This window comes from Bison bison, unplaced genomic scaffold (genome assembly GCF_000754665.1).
Source record: "Bison bison bison isolate TAMUID 2011002044 unplaced genomic scaffold, Bison_UMD1.0 scf7180017864146, whole genome shotgun sequence".
In the NCBI taxonomy this organism is placed as follows: domain Eukaryota; kingdom Metazoa; phylum Chordata; class Mammalia; order Artiodactyla; family Bovidae; genus Bison; species Bison bison.
The window spans coordinates 5,901,639-5,921,467 of record NW_011494718.1 but is presented as its reverse complement, the minus strand read 5'-3'; the positions used below and the strand labels follow the sequence as shown (position 1 = coordinate 5,921,467).

Here is a 19,829-nt window from a genome sequence, read left to right as displayed (position 1 = left end):
GGATATTCTGAGCGGGCGAGAGAGAACACATTCACGTAACACTGATCACAGTGCACTGCTGCAACTGCTCTACCTTATTATGCCACTGCTGATGATCTCCTACTGCGTCTCATTTATAAATTAAAGCATAGGTATGCATGTGTAGAAGAAAAAAAAGTGTATACAGGATTTGGTACTATCTACGGCTTCAGGTATCCATTGGGGTCTTAGAAAGTAATCCTCAAAGTAAGGGGAGACCACTGCACTGCATAAGCTTTCCAAGTTACCTATTAAGGTCCAAACTTGTATCTAAAAATCAATTATTTGAAATAGAGAATGTATTTTCCCAAAGAAACAATGGGACACAAAGCAGAGCTGAACTCTAGAATTATACCAGTGTCATACAAACCATCTAAAGAAGCAACATCACTACCACCACCAAAGTACAGCGGTTAGAACAGGTTAATCTGAAGCCAAACTGCCTGGGGTTCAACTTCAACTTCCTCTGCCACTTACTGTGCGACCCTGGACAACTTACTTAACTCTGCAAAGCTAAGACGCCTCACATCTTTAAAATGGAGAGGGTAATATCACCTACCTCACAGGGTTAAAATGAGGATTAAAAGAGAGAATCCATTTACAGCATTAAGCACACTTATTCCATAGAATTCTCTAGGCAAGAATACTGGAACGGGTTGCCATTTCTATCTCCAAAGGACCTTCCTGACACAGAGATCAAACCCCGGTCTCCTGCATTGCAAGCAGATTCTTTACCACCTGAGCCACCAGCAAAGCCCCTGCTTATTAATACTAAACACCAAATATGTATCAGGCATTATTTTAAGCAATGACGATAACATGGTAAACTTACAAACGGAGCTTATTTTCTAATATAAGCAAACACAAAATAAACAAATATCTAATGGAGATAAATGCTATAAAGATAAAGCAGGATACAGCAGGTAGAGTGACGATGACGGTACTCAACTGGCAAAAGGTAAAGTGAAAGTGAAAGTGAAGTCACTCAGTCGTGTCCGACTCTGCGACCCCATGGACTGTAGCCTTGTAGCCTGTCAGGCTCCTCCATCCATGGGATTTTCCAGGCAAGAGTGCTGGAGTGGATTGCCATTGCCTTCTCCAGGGGATCTTCCTAACCCAGGGATCGAACCCAGATCTCCCGCATTGCAGGCAGACGCTTTACCATCTCGAAGAAAGCAATGGCACCCCACTCCAGTACTCTTGCCTGGAAAATCCCATGGATGAAGGAGCCTGGTGGGCTGCAGTCCATAGGGTCGCTGAGGGTCGGACACGACTGAGCAACTTCACTTTCACTTTTCACTTTCATGCATTACAGGAGGAAATGGCAACCCACTCCAGTGTTCTTGCCTAGAGAATCCCAGGGACAGCGGGGCCTGGTGGGCTGCCGTCTATAGGGTCGCACAGAGTCGGACACGACTGAAGCGACTTAGCAGCAGCAGCAGCAGCTTTACCATCTGAGCCACCAGGGAAGCCCGGCAATAGGTAAAGGATCTCTAATAAAGTAACGTCTAAACAGAGACCTTAAGGGAATGAAGGAGAGGCTCATATAGATAACTGGAGGAAGAAATAAGATCCATTTCTGGCAATCCAGAAGTCTTAGATGTCCAGAAACACACTCGTTCAGAATTCCTTAAAATGCTGAAATGTTAAACAAAAAAAAAAATTTTTTTTTTCATGAATGGTTGAGCTAGAAAGGAACCAAGGAAAATATCTGGAGGGAAAAAACAACTAAGTCTCAGTGAGCACTGAGTCCAGTATCTAGCCTGGGAGCACCCACCAACCTTCTAGCAGTGGAGAAACTGGGTCTACAGGGACTGCTAAGAGGGAAAAGGACAAAGAGCGTGGGGCCTAAACAAGATGGGGAATTTGAAAAGCAACACTGTCAACTCATCACAGGACAGTGGACTCTGCCTGTCTCAACCTGGGTAGAAGAAAAAAAAAAAGAAGGCTCCCTCCTCTCACTCCAAACTCATACTAGCTGTGAGATCTAACAAAACTCACAGTAAAAATTTAGTTTCAAGATATTCTGAGTTGAAGACATTGAAGCATGACAGAAGCAAACACCAATGCTACCAGTATGAGCACACTGCAAACTAGACCTCAAACTATGCACACAAATAAAAGTCCATAAAACAAACTCATTGTTATTTTAAATAATGAAGAAGACAAACTCCCAAGAAACACTGAAAAAAATAAAAATGATTAGATATACAATATTAAAATATTAATGTTTAAGAAAATAAAGATATAAGACATATGACTAAGGAAAAGAAACTATCAAAAAATGAGTATAAAAAAACACAAGTTCAATATACAAAAATTATAATTTATATTTATATTATATTGTTTGTTGATATATATAATTAGATAACTGAAAGGAGATCATTCTAGGCAGAGAGAAAAACAAGAGGAAAGGGACCAGAATGGACTAAATAGGACTAAACAGAATGGACTAAACTACTCTACTAGAACAGTAGAATCTACTAGATCTCTGCTAACTGCTAAGCCACTTCAGTCGTGTCCGACTCTGTGCAACCCCATAGACGGCAGCCCATCAGGCTCCCCCGTCCCTGGGATTCTCCAGGCAAGAACACTGGAGTGGGCTGCTATTTCCTTCTCCAATGCGTGAAAGTGAAAAGCGAAAGTGAAGTCGCTCAGTCGTGTCCAACTCTTCGCGACTCCATGGACTGCAGCCTACCAGGCTCCTCCGTCCATGCAATTTTCCAGGCAAGAGTACTGGAGTGGGGTGCCATCGCCTTCTCCGAGTAGATCCCAAACCCACTCAATAAATACTAGCTATTATCTCATAGATGTAGATAATGGAAATAGTCATTTTGTCTTTCCCATTTTAGCATCACATATAGCAGCCAGAGCAGAGCTCCAGAAAACTCCACCTAAGTCCAGAAGGGAATAAGAAAACACTGTTCTTTATGAAATGGGAAGACTCTTAAGCAGTCTCAGTGGTTTAAAAAAAAAAAAAAAAGAAATCTAAGTCTGATGTGAGCAAGGTAGAGAAGAAGGAAAATGCAAAAGTATCCCCAAGTGATTCAGAAGATAAGTATCAGAGACAATAAAGATCAACAGATAAAAAAAAAACAACTATTAAAATTGTCATTTCAAAGTACGAGACTTTTCAAACTCAGGTATTAATAAAAATTATTAATTAGGACATCCAACATTACATTCCATAGTAATGAGAATTTAGAATAAATGAAACTCCCAAACATATGCCAAAGTTTTTCATTTTAACTATCTGATTTAATGCTAAACTTTTTCCAAATCTTTTCAAGATACTAACAAGTAAAAAAATTACTACTTAATTTTTTTTTTCTTTCATACTACTGCCCTCAGACTAAGGTACTAATTTAAAAAGTCATGAACAAAACACAATACAAATTAAGAATATTTATTAATTACAAATTAGGTGTATGATTCCCTAAATATTAAAGAACCAGTCATTTCGTTTTTCTCCTGGTTATGAAAAAGAATAGAAAGAAAACTGATTGGTGGATATCTTAAACAAATACAAGTTACTATATACCATTTGACACACAGGGAAACTAATGATCAAAATCAAATGAAGTATGCACTGTTAAATGAAGGATAAAGTTTTAAGATGCTTCATTTTCTCAAAGCTTATCATTCTTTTCAATGTTTCTGATTATCATGAGCTAGTTTTTCAATAAACACAATTCCTGAGAAATTTCATTAACTGGCCATTCTCTACGACTTAATATGAACACCCAACTTAAATTAATAGTCACACAGTATAACAGAGCAAACAGGATTCAGGTTTAAACCACCTGTGTCCAAAAGAGAACGAAAAAACTACAGAATGATTTCGGAAGGAAAACCAAAGGTCAGATTTGCCCTCTAGATGAACACACCAGCAGTTGTGGAGGGTTTTTGAAAGGAGAAAACAACAGAGAAACAGGACAGACAATTTTTTAACTATGCAGGCAAAAAATGATGAGCACCTGGACTAGGGTAGTGCCAGAGACGCAGAAGAGGGAAAGGATACCCAGTATCCCAAGGACAAGCATTCATATTAATGATGCAAGGTTATTAAGGTTCCAATAACAGTCAATATACTCTGTTCAAACAGAAAAAATTTGAAAAAACATTTCAAATTTAGTCCTAGTGGAAAATATCAAAACAGAAATGTATTGGTAAAAGTATATTAATAATTCATCCACATGACACTTCATTCCAGATAAGGTGATAATATAGTAAAAGAAGCAAATATCACATTGTATTTCACTTGCCTCCTGGCATTAGATTATCCTTCTAGGTGGCTTAGATAGGTAAGATAAAAGAATTCCCTGTGAAAAATATAGAACAGACATCATCATCCTCTCTTATTAATGTGATCAATATGGTTAATATATAAAAATCACAAAGATAATTAACGTGCTCAGAGAATCAACACACAGGAATAAGAGCAGACTGTACTTGTGAAATATCAGAAAATAAATCAAAACGAAGTGAAGGATATAAGAACAGTTGAAGAAATGGGGTACGTAGAAGATAAAGAACTTAGACTTTAAGCTCCATAAAGACGAGGTCTATATTTGTCTTGTTCATTTTCTGTTCCCAATACCATACCTGGCACACTATTTCTGCCCTATAAATATTCACTCAATGAATGAATGGATCAGCCCCACTGGAAATAGATATTTACTTGTTTCACAAGAGCAGTGTCATATTATGAAATCATAAGTTTAGTCAAAATAGCAATAAGTCTAGTCAAAATAGCAATATGTAAAAATGTTTCACATTAAAATCTTATTCAAGTTGATTCTTTGATATCTTACTTGAAAATTTAAACTCCAGTTAAATTCACACTCTAATCTGTAAAAAATAAATAAATAAATAAATAACCTGCCCTATAAATTTGGTAACTTTATTCAGTAAATATACCAGGGAAGCAAATCAACTTCCAGTAAAGATTATTTGAATACTGCTGCTGCTGCTGCTAAGTCGCTTCAGTCATGTCTGACTCTGCGCAACCCCATAGAAGGCAGCCCACCAGGCTCCCCCGTCCCTGGGTAGAGGACCATTAATACATCTTCACAATAGGAAAGACAATAATTGGTATTCTCTCCTGTAACCGATTAATAGGGCTTTCTAGGTGGCACAGTGGTTAAAAAAAAAAAAACCCTGGCCAACACAGGAGACTCCAGAAATGGGATTCAATCCCTCAGTTGGGAAGATCCCCTGGAGTAGGAAATGGCAACCTACTCCAGTATTTGCCTGAAAAATTCCATGGAGAGAGAAGCCTGACAGGCTTCAGTCCATGGAGTCACAGAGAGTCAGATACAACAGAGCACATGGAGCGCACACACACATAACTGATTAACAAGCATCATCCTTGCACAGATGGGCACAATAAAGGACAGAAATGGTATGGACCTAAAAGAAGCACAGATATTAAGAAGAGGTGGCAAGAATACACAGAACAACTATAGAAAAAGGATCTGCTGACCCAGATAACCACGATGGTGTGATCACTCACCTAGAGCCAGACATCCTGGAATACAAAGTTAAGTGGGCCTCAGGAAGCATCACTACAACAGGAAGTTGATTTGCTTCCCTGGTATATTTACTGAATAAAGTTACCAAATTTATAGGGCAGGTTATTTATTTATTTATTTTTTACAGATTAGAGTGTGAATTTAACTGGAGTTTAAATTTTCAAGTAAGATATCAAAGAATCAACTTGAATAAGATTTTAATGTGAACAAAGCTAGTGGAGGTGATGGAATTCCAGTTGAGCTATTTCAAATCCTCAAAATGATGCTGTGAAAGTGCTGCACTCAATATGCCAGCTAATTTGGAAAACTCAGCAGTGGCTACAGGGCTGGAAAAGGTCAGTTTTCATTTTAATCCCAAAGAAAGGCAATACCAAAGAACGCTCAAACACTGCACAATTGCACTCATCTCACACGCTAGCAAAGTAATGCTCAAAATTCTCCAAGCCAGGCTTCAACAGTACGTGAACCGAGATCTTCCAGATGTTCAAGCTGGTTTTAGAAAAGGCAGAGGAACCAGAGATCAAATTGCCAACATCTGTTGGATCATGGAAAAAGCAAGAGAGTTCCAGAAAAACATCTACTTCTGCTTTATTGACTATGCCAAAGCCTTTGACTGTGTGGATCACAATAAACTGGGGGAAATTCTTAAAGAGACAGGAATACCAGACCACCTGACCTGCCTCCTGAGAAATGTGTATGCAGGTCAGGAAGCAACAGTCATAACTGGATATGGAACAACAGACTGGTTCCAAATAGGAAAAGGAGTATGTCAAGTCTGTATATTGTCACCCTGCTTATTTAACTTATATGCAGAGTACATCATGCAAAATGCCAGGCTGGATGAAGCACAAGCTGGAATCAGGATTGCTCGCAAAACTATTAATAACCTCAGATACACAGATGACACCATCCTTATGGCAGAAAGTGAAGAAGGACTAAAGAGCCTCTTGATGAAGGTGAAAGAGGAGAGTGAAAAAGTTGGCTTAAAACTCAACATTCATGGAGAAGGCAATGGCACCCCACTCCAGTACTCTTGCCTGGAAAATCCCATGGATGGAGGAGCCTGGTAGGCTGCAGTCCATGGGGTCGATAGAGTCAGACACGACTGAGCGACTTCACTTTCACTTTTCACTTTCATGCATTGGAGAAGGAAATGGCAACCCACTCCAGTGTTCTTGCCTGGAGAATGCCAGGGACGGGGGAGCCTGGTGGGCTGCCGTCTATGGGGTCACACAGAGTTGGACATGACTGAAGTGACTTAGCAGCAGCAGTTACCCTCTCCACTGGGTCTGTGGTGATGCCCTCTGCTTCCCCCACCCCTTCAAGAGCAGGCTGGGTGGGAGTAGATCCAAGGAGAGTTCCTCCCCCCGGAAAAGGCTGTGAGTGTGTGTATGTCTGTCAGGGTGTGTGTGTGTGTGTGTGTGTGTGTGTGCGTGCGTGTGCATTTTGGGGGGAGAAGACAGCTGTTAGAGCCAACTGTGGGCAAGGCCAACCAGTCTCACCCTGGAGTGATTTCTCCTCTGGAGTCCACCACTAACCCCTGTGTTCAGTACAATACCCTCCAGCGTATTTGGCTGTTTAATTAAAATTGAATAAAACTTAAAATCCCAGGTGTTAGATTAAAAAAAAAAAAAAAACTAAACATTCAGAAAACTAAGATCATGGCATCCAGTCCCATCACTTCATGGCAAACAGATGGGGAAGCATTGGAAACAGTGACAGACTTTATTTTGGGGGGCTTCAAAATCACTGCAGATCATGACTGCAGCCATGAAATTAAAAGATGCTTGCTCCATGGAAGAAAAGCTATGACCAACCTAGACAGCATATTAAAAAACAGACACATAACTTTGCCAACAAAGGTCTGTCTAGTCAAAGCTATGGTTTTTCCAGTAGTCATGTATAGATCTGAGAGTTAGACTATAAAGAAAGCTGAGCACCGAAGAATTGATGCTTTTGAACTGTGGCGTTGGAGAAGACTCTTGAGAGTCCCTTGCACAGCAAGGAGATCCAACCAGTCCATTCTAAAGGAAATCAGTCCTGAATATTTATTGGAAGGACTGATGCTGAAGCTGAAACTCCAATACTTTGGCCACCTGGTGCAAAGAACTGACTCACTGGAAAAGACCCTGATGCTGGGAAAGACAGAAGGCAGGAGGAGAAGGGGATGACAGAGGATGAGATGGCTGGATGGCATCACTGACTCGAAGGACATGAGTTTGAGTAAACTCCAGGAGTTGGTGATGGACAGGGAAGCCTGGCATGCTGCAGTCCATGGGGTCTCAAAGCGTCAGACACGACTGAGCAACTGAACTGAACTTATTACGCACTCAGTGTGGTCAGTATGTAAGACAAAAAAGATGATTAAAAAACGTCACTTTTTTATAGATCAGTATTCAAGGTCATTTCAATTTGCAGGCTTACCTAGCTACATATGGACTGTGAGAGTAAGACTCCAGTATTTTGAATCATTGTTGTTTACTCACTAAGTCGTGTCCTGCTCTTTTGTGACACCGTGGACTGTAGCCCACTAGTCTCCTCTATCCGTGGGATTTCCCAGGCAAGAATACTGCACTGGGTTGCCGTTTCCTTCTCCAGGAGATCTTTCTGACCCTGGGATCAAACCCGCATCTCCTACATCTCCTGTATTGCAGGGGGATTCTTTACTGCTAAGCCACCATGAAGGCGCCTAACTATGAAGTCACTCAGTCGTGTCTGATTCCATGGACTGTAGCCCACCAGGCTCCTCCGTTCATCGGATTTTTCTAGGCAAGTGTACTAGAGTGGGTTGCCATTTCCTTCTCCAGGGGATCTTCCCGAACCAGGGATCAAACCCAGGTCTCCCACACTGTGAGAAGATTCTTTCCATCTGAGCCACCAGGGAAGCAAACTCTGTCATTAATTCCATTCAATTTTAATATCACATTCCTTAAAAACTCCCCTTTCCTAATACACATTTTAGATTTAAAGGGGAAAAACAAACAAACCCTAAATGCCACAAGCTAAATCTTGACTATGTTAGGCATGTTTTAAACAATCTGATTAAACAGATACTATTCAATTACTTGATTGAAAGATGCCTATTGGAAGATGAAAGTCACTATTTCACATTTAAGGTTCTTTGCAGCTATACACTATATACGGTTACTGTTTAGAGCTCAGGTTGTAGATTCCCTGAGTTTGAATCTCAGCAATATTACTTGCCCACTGATGTAAGCAAGCTACTTATCCTCTGTTTCATCATTTATAAAGTGAGTATTACAACAGCACAGTCCAATCTGCTATAACTTATATCTTCGCCTTGAATCACCTCCTACAGGATCATTAAACAGGAGAACATGCAGCTATAGTGTGGAAGTGATGTTGGTTCATATGTAATTTCTTCCAAAAGAAAGAGAAATCCTTTCTAATACAATAAAAATCTTAAGAAAACATGAAAATTTACAGAACTACTTTCCTCTAATGCAAATAGTGCTTGGTTTAATGATTACAAGAACTACAGTTGACCCTTGAACAATTCGAGGATTGCGGGGGCCAACCCTCCATGCAGCTCAAAATTCACATATAACGTGAAGTCAGCCCTTCCTATATGAGGTTCCTCTACATCCTTGGATCAACCAGCATGGATCGTGAAGTACTATAGTACTTACTATTGAAAAAAGCCCACATGTAAGTGGATCCACACAGTTCAAACCCATGCTGTACCAACACTTTTCCCACAGTATTAAGTATCTGAACATCTGTAAGTACAGATGAAGATTTGCAAAGACATTCCCCCCTGATGAGTTTCAGTAATGATAAAAAACGATATCTATTAATTTCACAATTTTATTATCTAAAAAAACAGGTTGATGATAATGTTAATAATAACTTTCTAATATCTTTATATAATTTTCTTTAATAGTTAATATTTTCTCCATTTTAGATACCAGAGAGCCTCACTGGTGCCTACTCTGTTTCTAGAAAAGATATGATACCCCATTTGAAATTGATTAATTATCATATTACTATCAGGACTGACTTAAGTTTCATGTACTAACATCAAATCCACACTTTCAAAAAAAATGTGCTGCGTAAAAAGTTTTACGTGTGTATGTGTGTATTTATAAGCTCTAAGATATAATGATTATTTTTATTCAAGATATTAAAGCCCAAATATGATAAAGACTGGATTCAATTAGGTACTATATATAGAACTTGAGATAATATATTTATATTACTTTATGAGAAAAATATTTTCATTAGAAACAACAAAGCTAAATACTTCACCAGAAGCCATAGCTTTAAAAGATTTAGTGTAGTTTATAAATAAAAGTACTACACTAAAGTCATTATTCATGAACAAAGATCTTATTAGGCAAGGAGAAAATCTTTCTCAGTTCTCAAGCAATAGATTTATCTCTAACAAAACGCAGTTAATTGAGACCTCAGTTCTTCATCTTTCTGTAAGAATCTATAGAGAAAATGCAGCCCCTTTCCTCTAAAACTAATTTTTATAGAACACAAATTACTTAGTCTGGGCAAGAGAAGTCTAAGAAGTAAATGCGAAAACCTAGGTGTTAATAGAGACAACAAAACTCAGAACAAGAACACGAGATAGTCACATAATGTGGTGTCTAATCTCTTAACCAAAGTAAGAATCTACTCTGTAATATCCCCAATATGCAATCTTCTAAAACCTCCAACAACAAGAAATTCTGTACTTCACAAAGCACATCTCAATCACAAATTATTCTAGGACAAATCCAATTAGATCTTTTGAAGAATCAAAACAGATTTACACACATCAAAAAAAAGTTTTAAAATCTAAAACTCAAAGCATTTTATGAAATTAGTCAATTAAAAAGAATCTGTGTACTCTCAGCAGTGTTTTTCTTTGTACCATTTCCTTTTGTTTTTTATTTCATATATTTTCCCAATAGCTTTTAAGCCAAAGACTCACTGGAAATTTACTCAGAGGTAGGTGTCTGACTACACATTCTGTTAGGTGAGATCTAATGAAATAATACTAGAGTAAAAGGAAAAAACTACTTTAAGAGCAAGTTATAATAGACTATTTTGAAAATAATGAAATTCTTCTTCTTAGGGGTAAAATAGATACTGAGGTAACTCAAAATTATATAATGAAAAATGCAAGCTTCTTGACAAGTATCATCATAAGAAATAGTCAGAAAATAATAAAAGAAATCAATCCTAAAGGAAATCAGTCCTGAATATTCACTGGCAGGACTGATGCTGAAGCTGAAGCTTCAATACTATGGCCACCTGATGCAAAGGGCTGACTTACTGGAAAAGACCCTGATGCTGGGAAAGAGGGCAGGAGAAGAAGGGGATGACAGAGGATAAGATGGTTGGATGGCATCACCGATTCAATGGACGTGAGTTTGATCAAACTCAGGGAAATTGTGAGGGACAGGGAAGCCTGGCGTGCTGCAATCCGTGGGGTCACAAAGAGTCAGACACGACTGAGCGACTGAACAACAACAACAAAAGAAATATGCATTAAGGTTTTACCTGTTGCAGAAAAGAATAATAGAGACTAGACTTCCTAATGATTGCAACTTATTTAATAATGAGATTAAGACACTTCCATTTAACACACACTTTCAAAGTACCAAGAAACACTGTGAGAAGTTCTGGAGGTACAAAGATAAGCAATTTATTCTATATCTAAAATAAGTCCTATAAAACAAAATGTATTCTGGACATTCTTCTTCAAACATAAAAAAGCATTATAAATATTTTAATGAAGCTATATATAAAAAGAGGTAATATAATATAAAAATTAAATGTATTTGATTAGTTCAGCTAAATCAGTATGTGAAACAAAAAGCTTACTCAGTTTCCCTTTCTATGAAACAACAAAAAAACACTCTGACTTTTTCAGTTCCCAAATGATTTCCCAGTTCAAACTGGACCTATTCAAAACAGAAACAAGACTGTATATCTGCAGGGGCCTAAGTTATAAATTTTATCATTTCTTAAAATCCATGTTATTAAAATGCGCTGCTGCTGCTAAGTCACTTCAGTCGTGTCTGACTCTGTGTGACCCCATAGATGGCAGCCCACCAGGCTTCCCCATCCCTGGGATTCTCCAGGCAAGAACACTGGAGTGGGTTGCCATTGCCTTCTCCAATGCATGAAAGTGAAAAGTGAAACTGAAGTCATTCAGTCGTGCCAGACTCCTAGCGACCCCATGGACGGCAGCCTACCAGGCTCCTCCATCCATGGGATTTTCCAGGCAAGAGTACTGGAGTGGGGTGCCATTGCCTTCTCCAATTAAAATGCACAAATGCACCCATCTCTCTCTTAATTTTTAACATTAATAGACAAGCTAAAAATATCTACTCGTGAGCTACATAATGTTCATATACTTTAAACTATTTATTCCTCTGCTGGAAATTTCAATGCACAAAGACACCTAAAGGAGCATTTTAATAGCAGCACCAAAATATATATATATATTCAAAAATAATTCATCTCCTCATATACAAAACATTGATGAAAGAAATGACCTAAATAAATCAAAATACATTCCTTTTTTTTTTTTTTTTTTTAACAGAAATTGATTGAGTTCATCCTACAACTTATATGGAAATACAAAGGGCCCAGAACAGCCAACAATCTCAGAAAAGAAAAACAAAAAGGACATACAGCCCTATTTTTGAAAACTTACTACAAGCTATAGTAATCAAGATGGTTTGGTACTAATGTAAAAACTGACCTTTAGAAAATGGAAAAAAATTAAGAGTTCAGATAAATCTTTACAGTTATGATCAACTGATTTTTGACAAAGATGCCAAGGCAATTTAATGGGAAAGGATCAACATTTTGATTCCACTTGTTCGACTTAGTATGAATAGAATGCAAGATTTCTAACTTTAAAAAATAGATATGCAACAAGCAACAAAGGTTTACCATACAGCACAGGGAACTAGTCAGTATCGTGTAAAAACCTACAATGGAAATAATTTCAAAAATATATGTGCATATGTATAACTGAATCACACACAAAATAAAAGAATTCTACTTTTTGAAAATTAGTAATTTGTATCTTTCAGCCAGTTTTTCTAAATGTCCTATGGACATCTAATAAGAATGCATGAAAAAAAAATAAAAAAAAGAATGCATGAGATAGAAAATTTTAACTGTATCTGTGTAGGATATAAGATTAGTATAAATTATTAAAAAAAAAAAAAACAAGAACAGCCTTTTCACCAAATGGCAGTGAGACAAAAAAATGAATTTAGACCCTTATCTTACATTTCTTTCACATCATACAAAAATTAACTCAAAATAGATCATAGGGCTAATATAAGAGCTAAAACTATAAAATGTCGTGAACACAGGATGTAAATATTCTAAAATTAGATTGTGGTAATGCTTGTACGACTCTGGAAACCTACTAAAAATCACTGAACTATACAACTTTAAACAAGTGAACTGTATGGTATGTAAATTATACTTCAATAAAGATGTTTAAAATCAAGTCACCTCAAAAAAAAAAAAAAAAATCAAGTCACCTCTAAAGAAACTGCCTGCCAATGCAGGAGATGTAAAAGACACAGGTCCAATCCCTGGTTGGGAAGATCTCCTGGAGAAGGTCATGGCAACCCACTCCAGTATTCTTGCCTGAAGAATCCCACAGACAAAGGGGCCTGGTGGGCTGCAGTAAATAGGGTCACAAAGAATCAGACACAACGGAAGCAACTTAGCATGCACGCAATCACACACACCTCTACAAGTAGCGATGACAAAACTGTAAGGTAAGGGTGGATATGATGATTAACTATCCAAAATTACAAACACTGTACTTGTGCCACACACTATTTTAAGTGTTTTATAAGGGTTTCCCTGGCAGCTCAGTCAGAAAAGAAATCTACCTGCAGTGCAGGAGATTCAGGTTCAATCCCTGGGTCGGAAAGATCCCCTGGAGAAGGAAATGGGAAACCACTCCACTCTCCTTGCCTGGAAAATCCCATGGGCAGAGGAGCCTGGGGGGCTGCAGTTCACGGGGTCACAAACAGTCCAGCACAACTGAGAGAGTATTTACTCATTTAACTCTTGCTATAATATAGCTTCCCCATTGCAGAGCTGGGGAACAAGGCACAAAGGTTAAAACAACTTGCTCAAGAGCACGACAGGGGGTTAAGATAGCATTTTTTTTTCTCTTTACACAAATATCATTAATATTACTATTCAGTTGCTCGGTCATGTACCATTCTTTGATACCCCATGGACTTCAGCCCGCCTGGCTTCTCTGTGCATGGAATTCTCCAGGCAAGAATACTGCAGTGGGTAGCCATTCCCTTCTCCGTGGGATCTTCCCAACCCAGGGAGCAAAACTGAGTCTCCTGCATTATAACCAGATTGTTTAGGTCTGAGCCACCAGGGAAACCCTGTTCTATTATTATGCATTTGTAAAGGAGAGTAACAGACATTGCTGCTGCTGCTGCTGCTAAGTCGCTTCAGCCGTGTCCGACTCTGTGCGACCCCATAGACGGCAGCCCAACAGGATTCCCAGTCCCCGGGATTCTCCAGGCAAGAACACTGGAGTGGGTTGCCATTTCCTTCTCCAAAACGGACATTACGCGTTGCCTATCCAGAATCCATTCACACTTTGAATGTTTTACCCAGATCTTTATTTGTGTATCCATCCCTCCCCAAACAGCCCAAATACTTTAGAGGAAACTGACTGGATCCTTAGGTAAAGCAGTTGGCCATGGTTTTCTTAAGCCAATCAGCACATTCCAAAGGCCACTAGCACTGCTTCAGTGGTCCAATCAGGACTCTTGTTCGGAATGTTAGGACAGGTGCTCTCTCCCAAGTGACCTGAACAAGAATACATACGGCCCCAAGGACGACCGGCAACCATTCTACCAGCATGAGGGGAACAGCAACAGATTAAACCTGACATCACAGAAAGGGCAAGGGCAACAGAAAGAAACTGGTCTTTACTAACGCATATATATGGAATTTAGAAAGATGGTAACAATAACCCTGTGTATGAGACAGCAAAAGAGACACTGATGTATAGATCAGTCTTATGGACTCTGTGGGAGAGGGAGAGGGTGAGGGTAGGGAGATTTGGGAGAATAGCAGTGAAACATGTATAATGTCATGTATGAAACGAGTCGCCACTCCAGGTTCGAGGCACGATGCTGGATGCTTGGGGCTGGTGCACTGGGATGACCCAGGGGGAGGGTGTGGGGATGGAGGAGGGTTCAGGTTGGGGAACACAGGTATACCTGTGGCGGATTCATTTCGATATTTGGCAAAACTAATACAATATTGTAAAGTTTAAAAATAAAATAAAATTAAAAAAATAAAAAAGAAAGAAACTGGTCTTTAATATTACTGTTACTATATAACTTCCCCTACTTTTAGACTCCAGATAAATGAGCCTATAAATCCTTTTTATTGTACTTAAACCACTTTGAGTCTTCTATCACAACATGAAGTACAAACTAATATGGAGGAGAAGGCCATTAACCATGTTTCTATTAGAATAGATTACTCTTAACCCTTAAATTATGTCAGGTTTTAGGTATTATGAAGGAAATAATTCTAGATATGCACATCAAAATAGAAACACAATACATTAGAACCTTTCTAATAAAGGTTCAGATAAAAGCTTGAAAAGAAACTGCCTGCCATTTCATGTGTCCCAGAAAGTATTTTTTAATATTTTAATTTGATATTTTAAATGTTTCTTAATCTAGATCTCCAGTTCTTGAAAAATCAAAAGGTTCATACATCACTGGGCTCATGTTACTGCAGGACAACAACCAGCTAAAATGGAACAGTAGCTGCCCCACAAGTATACTCTTCACACAGAGTCAATATAAATGAAGCCTCTGTAGGATCTGCCCAGCTACTGTATGTATCAAGAGTTTGCAGCATTAATATTTTGCAGAACCTGTATCAAATGCCACATAATGAGTAATAAAGAACTATATTCCACCTTCTAAGCTTTACTTTTTTTTTTTTTGGCCACACTCACCACACAGTTTCCAGGACCTTAGTTCCCTAACCAGTGATTGAACCCAAGTCATGGCAAGAAAGTGCAAGTCCTAACCACTGAACTGCCTAGGAAATCCTGAAGCTTTAACATCTAAATATAATGGTACAGTTAATTGTAAAGAAAAAAAAAAATTCATGAAAATGTGTACTTGTCACCAGCCCATGGAAAACATCATTCTTGAATTAAATAGCATTGACTTCCTATAAACACTTGGTGGAAGCCTTAAATTCAGCTGCAAGTTCCAGGAAAATGCCAAAACTTTAATTATTCTGGGTCCAAAAGTTTGACAAATTACTTTAGCATACAGATGGAGACAATATAAAATGTTTTTAAATTGTGACAAGAAAAATGTAAAACCACAAGTCTGAAACACTTCAATACACAGGTGTGCTGCTGCTGCTGCTAAGTCACTTCAGTCGTGTCCGACTCTGTGCAACCCCATAGACAGCAGCCCACCAGGCTCCCCCGTCCCTGGGATTCTCCAGGCAAGAACACTGGAGTGGGTTGCCATTTCCTTCTCCAGTGAATGAAAGTGAAAAGTGAAAGTGAAGTCGCTCAGTTGTGTTCAACTCTTCGAGACCCCATGGACTGCAGCCCACCAGGCTCTTTCGTCCGTGGGATTTCCCAGGCAAGAGTACTGGAGTGGGTTGCCACTGCCTTCTCCATTAAAGTAACTAACATGTAATTAATTAGAAAGAATGGGTAGAATATAACCTATTTTTAATAAAATGTCTGAAAAATAGGAAAAAGTTACAAAAGCTATATAAGCTTACTAACAAAAACTCCAGTGAAGGAATGATAAAGGAGACGCTTGCATAAGGATTCAGTGATACTGGCAACATGCTGATTCTTTAAGTTAAATGGAAGTTTAATGGGGCTGATATTGTTATAATATCTTATTACTTATACATTTTAGACATTCTTTTGTCTGTATGATATTTTTCACAATTAAAAAAATTTTAATCCAACATACTGTGTCCAAAAAAAAAAAGCTAATCATCAACCTTCTACATCTACATTCTGATTGAAAAAACTGAACCTGAAATTTTCTTTTTTACTTTTTAGGTCTTTTCTAAGCAGTTTTTTGAAAGCTAGTTGAAGAAGAAGAAATGAAATGTGAACAAAGTTTCACTATTCACCTTTAGCACGACCAATGATTTTTCTGTCCTTAGCTTGGGGAAAGCAATGCCTATGCTATAAATATCTGTTCAGGAAAGCAAACAACTCTACATCAACTCAAGAAACAGGTGTATTCCTAGAAGGGTCGTCATTCTAAGAATCACCAATCTGCTTCACCTGCCAGGCTCTCAGTTTCCTCATCTATAAAGTAAGCTCCATGTGTTAAAGACTTGATGAGCAAAGGATTTAAAAACACTTGTAAAGCACCTGGCCCATTGCCTAGCTGGTGCTAAACTGCACTAACTTTTTTTTTAATCACACCTATTATTAGTTAATACAACTTCCTTCTTCGAGTAGAACTGAGACAAAGGCTGATAACTATCAATTAGAAAATATTAAGTGCAGCAATCCTAACAACACTGAAACGGACTAGCTTACGAGATTCCTAACATTTTCAGTTTCCAAGATTTTAAAAGACTGGCCAAGACCCCTGATACCTGGGTAGGAGCATGAGAAGTCTTGTAAGGAAGAACAGAAGAAAACAACTAATCTAATCCTCTCAGCAGCTCTCTCTGCTGCACACGAGAAGAGAATGCTGGTCAAGAGGAGATGTAATTGACCAGATTTTCCCCTCTCCTTTTACTCAGACACCTGTTGCCCCACAGACAGCTATCAAAGACTTAACCAATCACCCTAAAATCCATACCCAGGTCTAGAACTCTAGACAGCAAATAAACTATCACTACAGAATTTGGATTTTCCTTAATGGTAAAATGCAAATCACTCATGTTTGGTCATCCACCTCCACAGAGGACATTCAGAGGAGTTGCAATCCTCCTCTGCCAGAGGAATGTGGTGTCACACACACAGTTAATGACGGACTATATCACTGCCACAGATTTTTCTTTAACATCCAAGAAACATGAGGTTTAGAAAAAGAAAAATCGAGAAGCAAAGTTTTGAAGTCTATCTTGAGATAAAGGAATACATCAATTTGCCATTTATCTTCCTCAGATTCACAAACTGTGAAAGTCCACATACACGCAAGATTCCCAAAATGTTTTTAACTACTGAAACTGGATAACAGACACCAGACCTTATTACACTGTTCTATTTTGTGTACATCTCAATATCTCCACAATATACCTACTTTAAAGTGTGTATGTCTTTGCATATAAACTCCCAATACAACAAACTGCTAGAGAAATACTCTATTGTTCAAAATTTTCATATTCCATAGGTAAGTGAATTTCATCTAGCTACTTTCTCATTCTAGTAATTGTACCACAGGTAACCAGTCTATTAGTAAAGGTCTAGTGAAGGAAATAATTAACTGCCCTGAATAAAACAAGCCTAACCTTGAAAAAACAGAAGCAAAGGGGAAAGGGGCTAAACAGTTATTCAACTACTGCACATTCATACTTCTTCCCTTCTATTATCTTGTAACACAGGTGAGTAGGTGGAAGAATGGGAAATATCAAAGCCAAATTTATTGTACATTGACAGGCAACAGCTTGAAATAAAGAAATCTAAAAAGTCCCCATTAGAAATGAAAACTATTTCTGTGACTACAGGAAAAGGGAAGTATGGCATATCCACCTTTTAAAAATAACATTCGTAGCTCACAGTATAACCAGCAACTTCCAACGTCCAAATATGCTTTGCTGATAGAACATGAATTCACAAGAGAAATAAAAACCATACTACTTCTGCTGCAATCCTCTTTTTAAACTGCCATTCAATTTTCAAAAGATGTAACCCTAAATTTCATTCCAAAATTTGACTTTTGTTCCTTACGTCTAAAAATAAAACTAATCGAAATTAAATATAAATGCTAACTTTGCAGCAAATTAATCTTTCATCAGCCCTGTGAACAAGAATTTTCTGTTCAAAATTTATGGCAAAACATAACTTACTCACAAAGGAGTAGGTAGAACTACCCTTTACATTATTTCTCAACTCCAAAAAAAGGGCACAAGAACTTATTTAAAATGTCAAAGAGAAATGCACACTTAGATATATATCACAATGGGAGAAAAAAAAATTATAGAATAAAACTTCTCCATAGGAGTCCTCCATATAATACTTCCATGGTAACAATTATTTTCTTAGGACCAAAGGATCTGCTCACTTTCACAAAACCTGGAGGGTGTAAGTTTACATAATTCCCCTTAAGCTGAAAAATATCACAAAGTGATTAACTTAGGTCAGCAGAATTTTGTTTCTATCACCAGCCGGAGTGAAGCACATGGCTTCAGGTCTTGTTCTCCAACCCACTGAGAAGATACGCTGGTAAAATAGAGATCTACTTACCAGGTTAAAGATAGTTTCTACAATATCCCTATTGGATACTTCTCCAACTTCAACCAAGCCCGTCAGCACGGCAAATTTCATTCTGATACCCCTGATGGGGAGTCCTGGTGTCAGGGACAAGGCACCCCCTTCGGCAGGGGCTTCTTCTCCTTTCCCTCCACCTCCCCCGTCATCACCTGTTGGTGGCGGGGATGGGACATTATTGTCTTCACTGGCCATGGCGAGTTCAAGGGAAAGGACAACTCAGAGTCACGCCGGGACCCAGTCGCCGCGCTAGTAATAAGCACACGGACGCCACGCAAAACGGAAAGGGTCACTCTTCCCAGCTGTGGAGAAACCCCAAGAGCAGTTGGTGTGGAAAGTCCTTGGCGTCGCCCTGCTGATTCTGGAGAATGTTTGTCCAATCTCTCTCCCGGAGGCTGACAATAACGCCAAACCCTATTGGAAGATCAGATCAATGTTAAAGGGGCTCGGTTTTGTTGTAGGGTTTTCGGGGAGCGAGGGGAGTAGTTGCTGTCCGTCAAGTCAGTTCCTACGAGCACCCCGCTTCCAGCCACCCGCTTCCCCGCGGCTCGAGGCGCGGGGTTCCGAGCGCAGGCGGGAGCCGGAGGCCCCGTACCAGGTTCCCTCCTCCCCCACACCCGCGCAGGTCCAGGCGCAGGGCAACCTCTCCTCACAGGTGCACGGAAGAACTGTCGCCGGGAAGGGGCTGGAGGAAAGCAGGGGTCCCAAAGCTACCCTCGAGGTGGGAAGTTCCCCCTCACCCAGACACTCGGGGCTCGTCCTCGCCCCCCGCCCGGCAGCCGCGAGACGGCGGTGGG

At 39.1% G+C, this 19,829-nt stretch overlaps 1 protein-coding gene across 5 annotated transcripts in view; it reads right to left on the bottom strand.

The window, feature by feature from the left end:
- LRBA (LPS-responsive vesicle trafficking, beach and anchor containing) overlaps positions 1-19,829 on the bottom strand; it is a 758,995-nt gene that overhangs the window by 737,776 nt on the left and 1,390 nt on the right. For 4 of the 5 annotated variants that reach the window (XM_010840760.1, XM_010840763.1, XM_010840762.1 and 1 more), the window contains exons 1-2: positions 19,773-19,828; positions 19,009-19,446 (exon numbers count right to left, since the gene is read on the bottom strand). In XM_010840760.1, coding sequence (XP_010839062.1) covers positions 19,009-19,227 — 219 coding nt within the window. In that variant the 5' untranslated portion in view covers positions 19,228-19,446; positions 19,773-19,828. Of the gene's footprint in view, positions 1-19,008; positions 19,447-19,772; position 19,829 lie in introns of those variants that run through there. The other variant, XM_010840761.1, reaches the window with a different exon arrangement.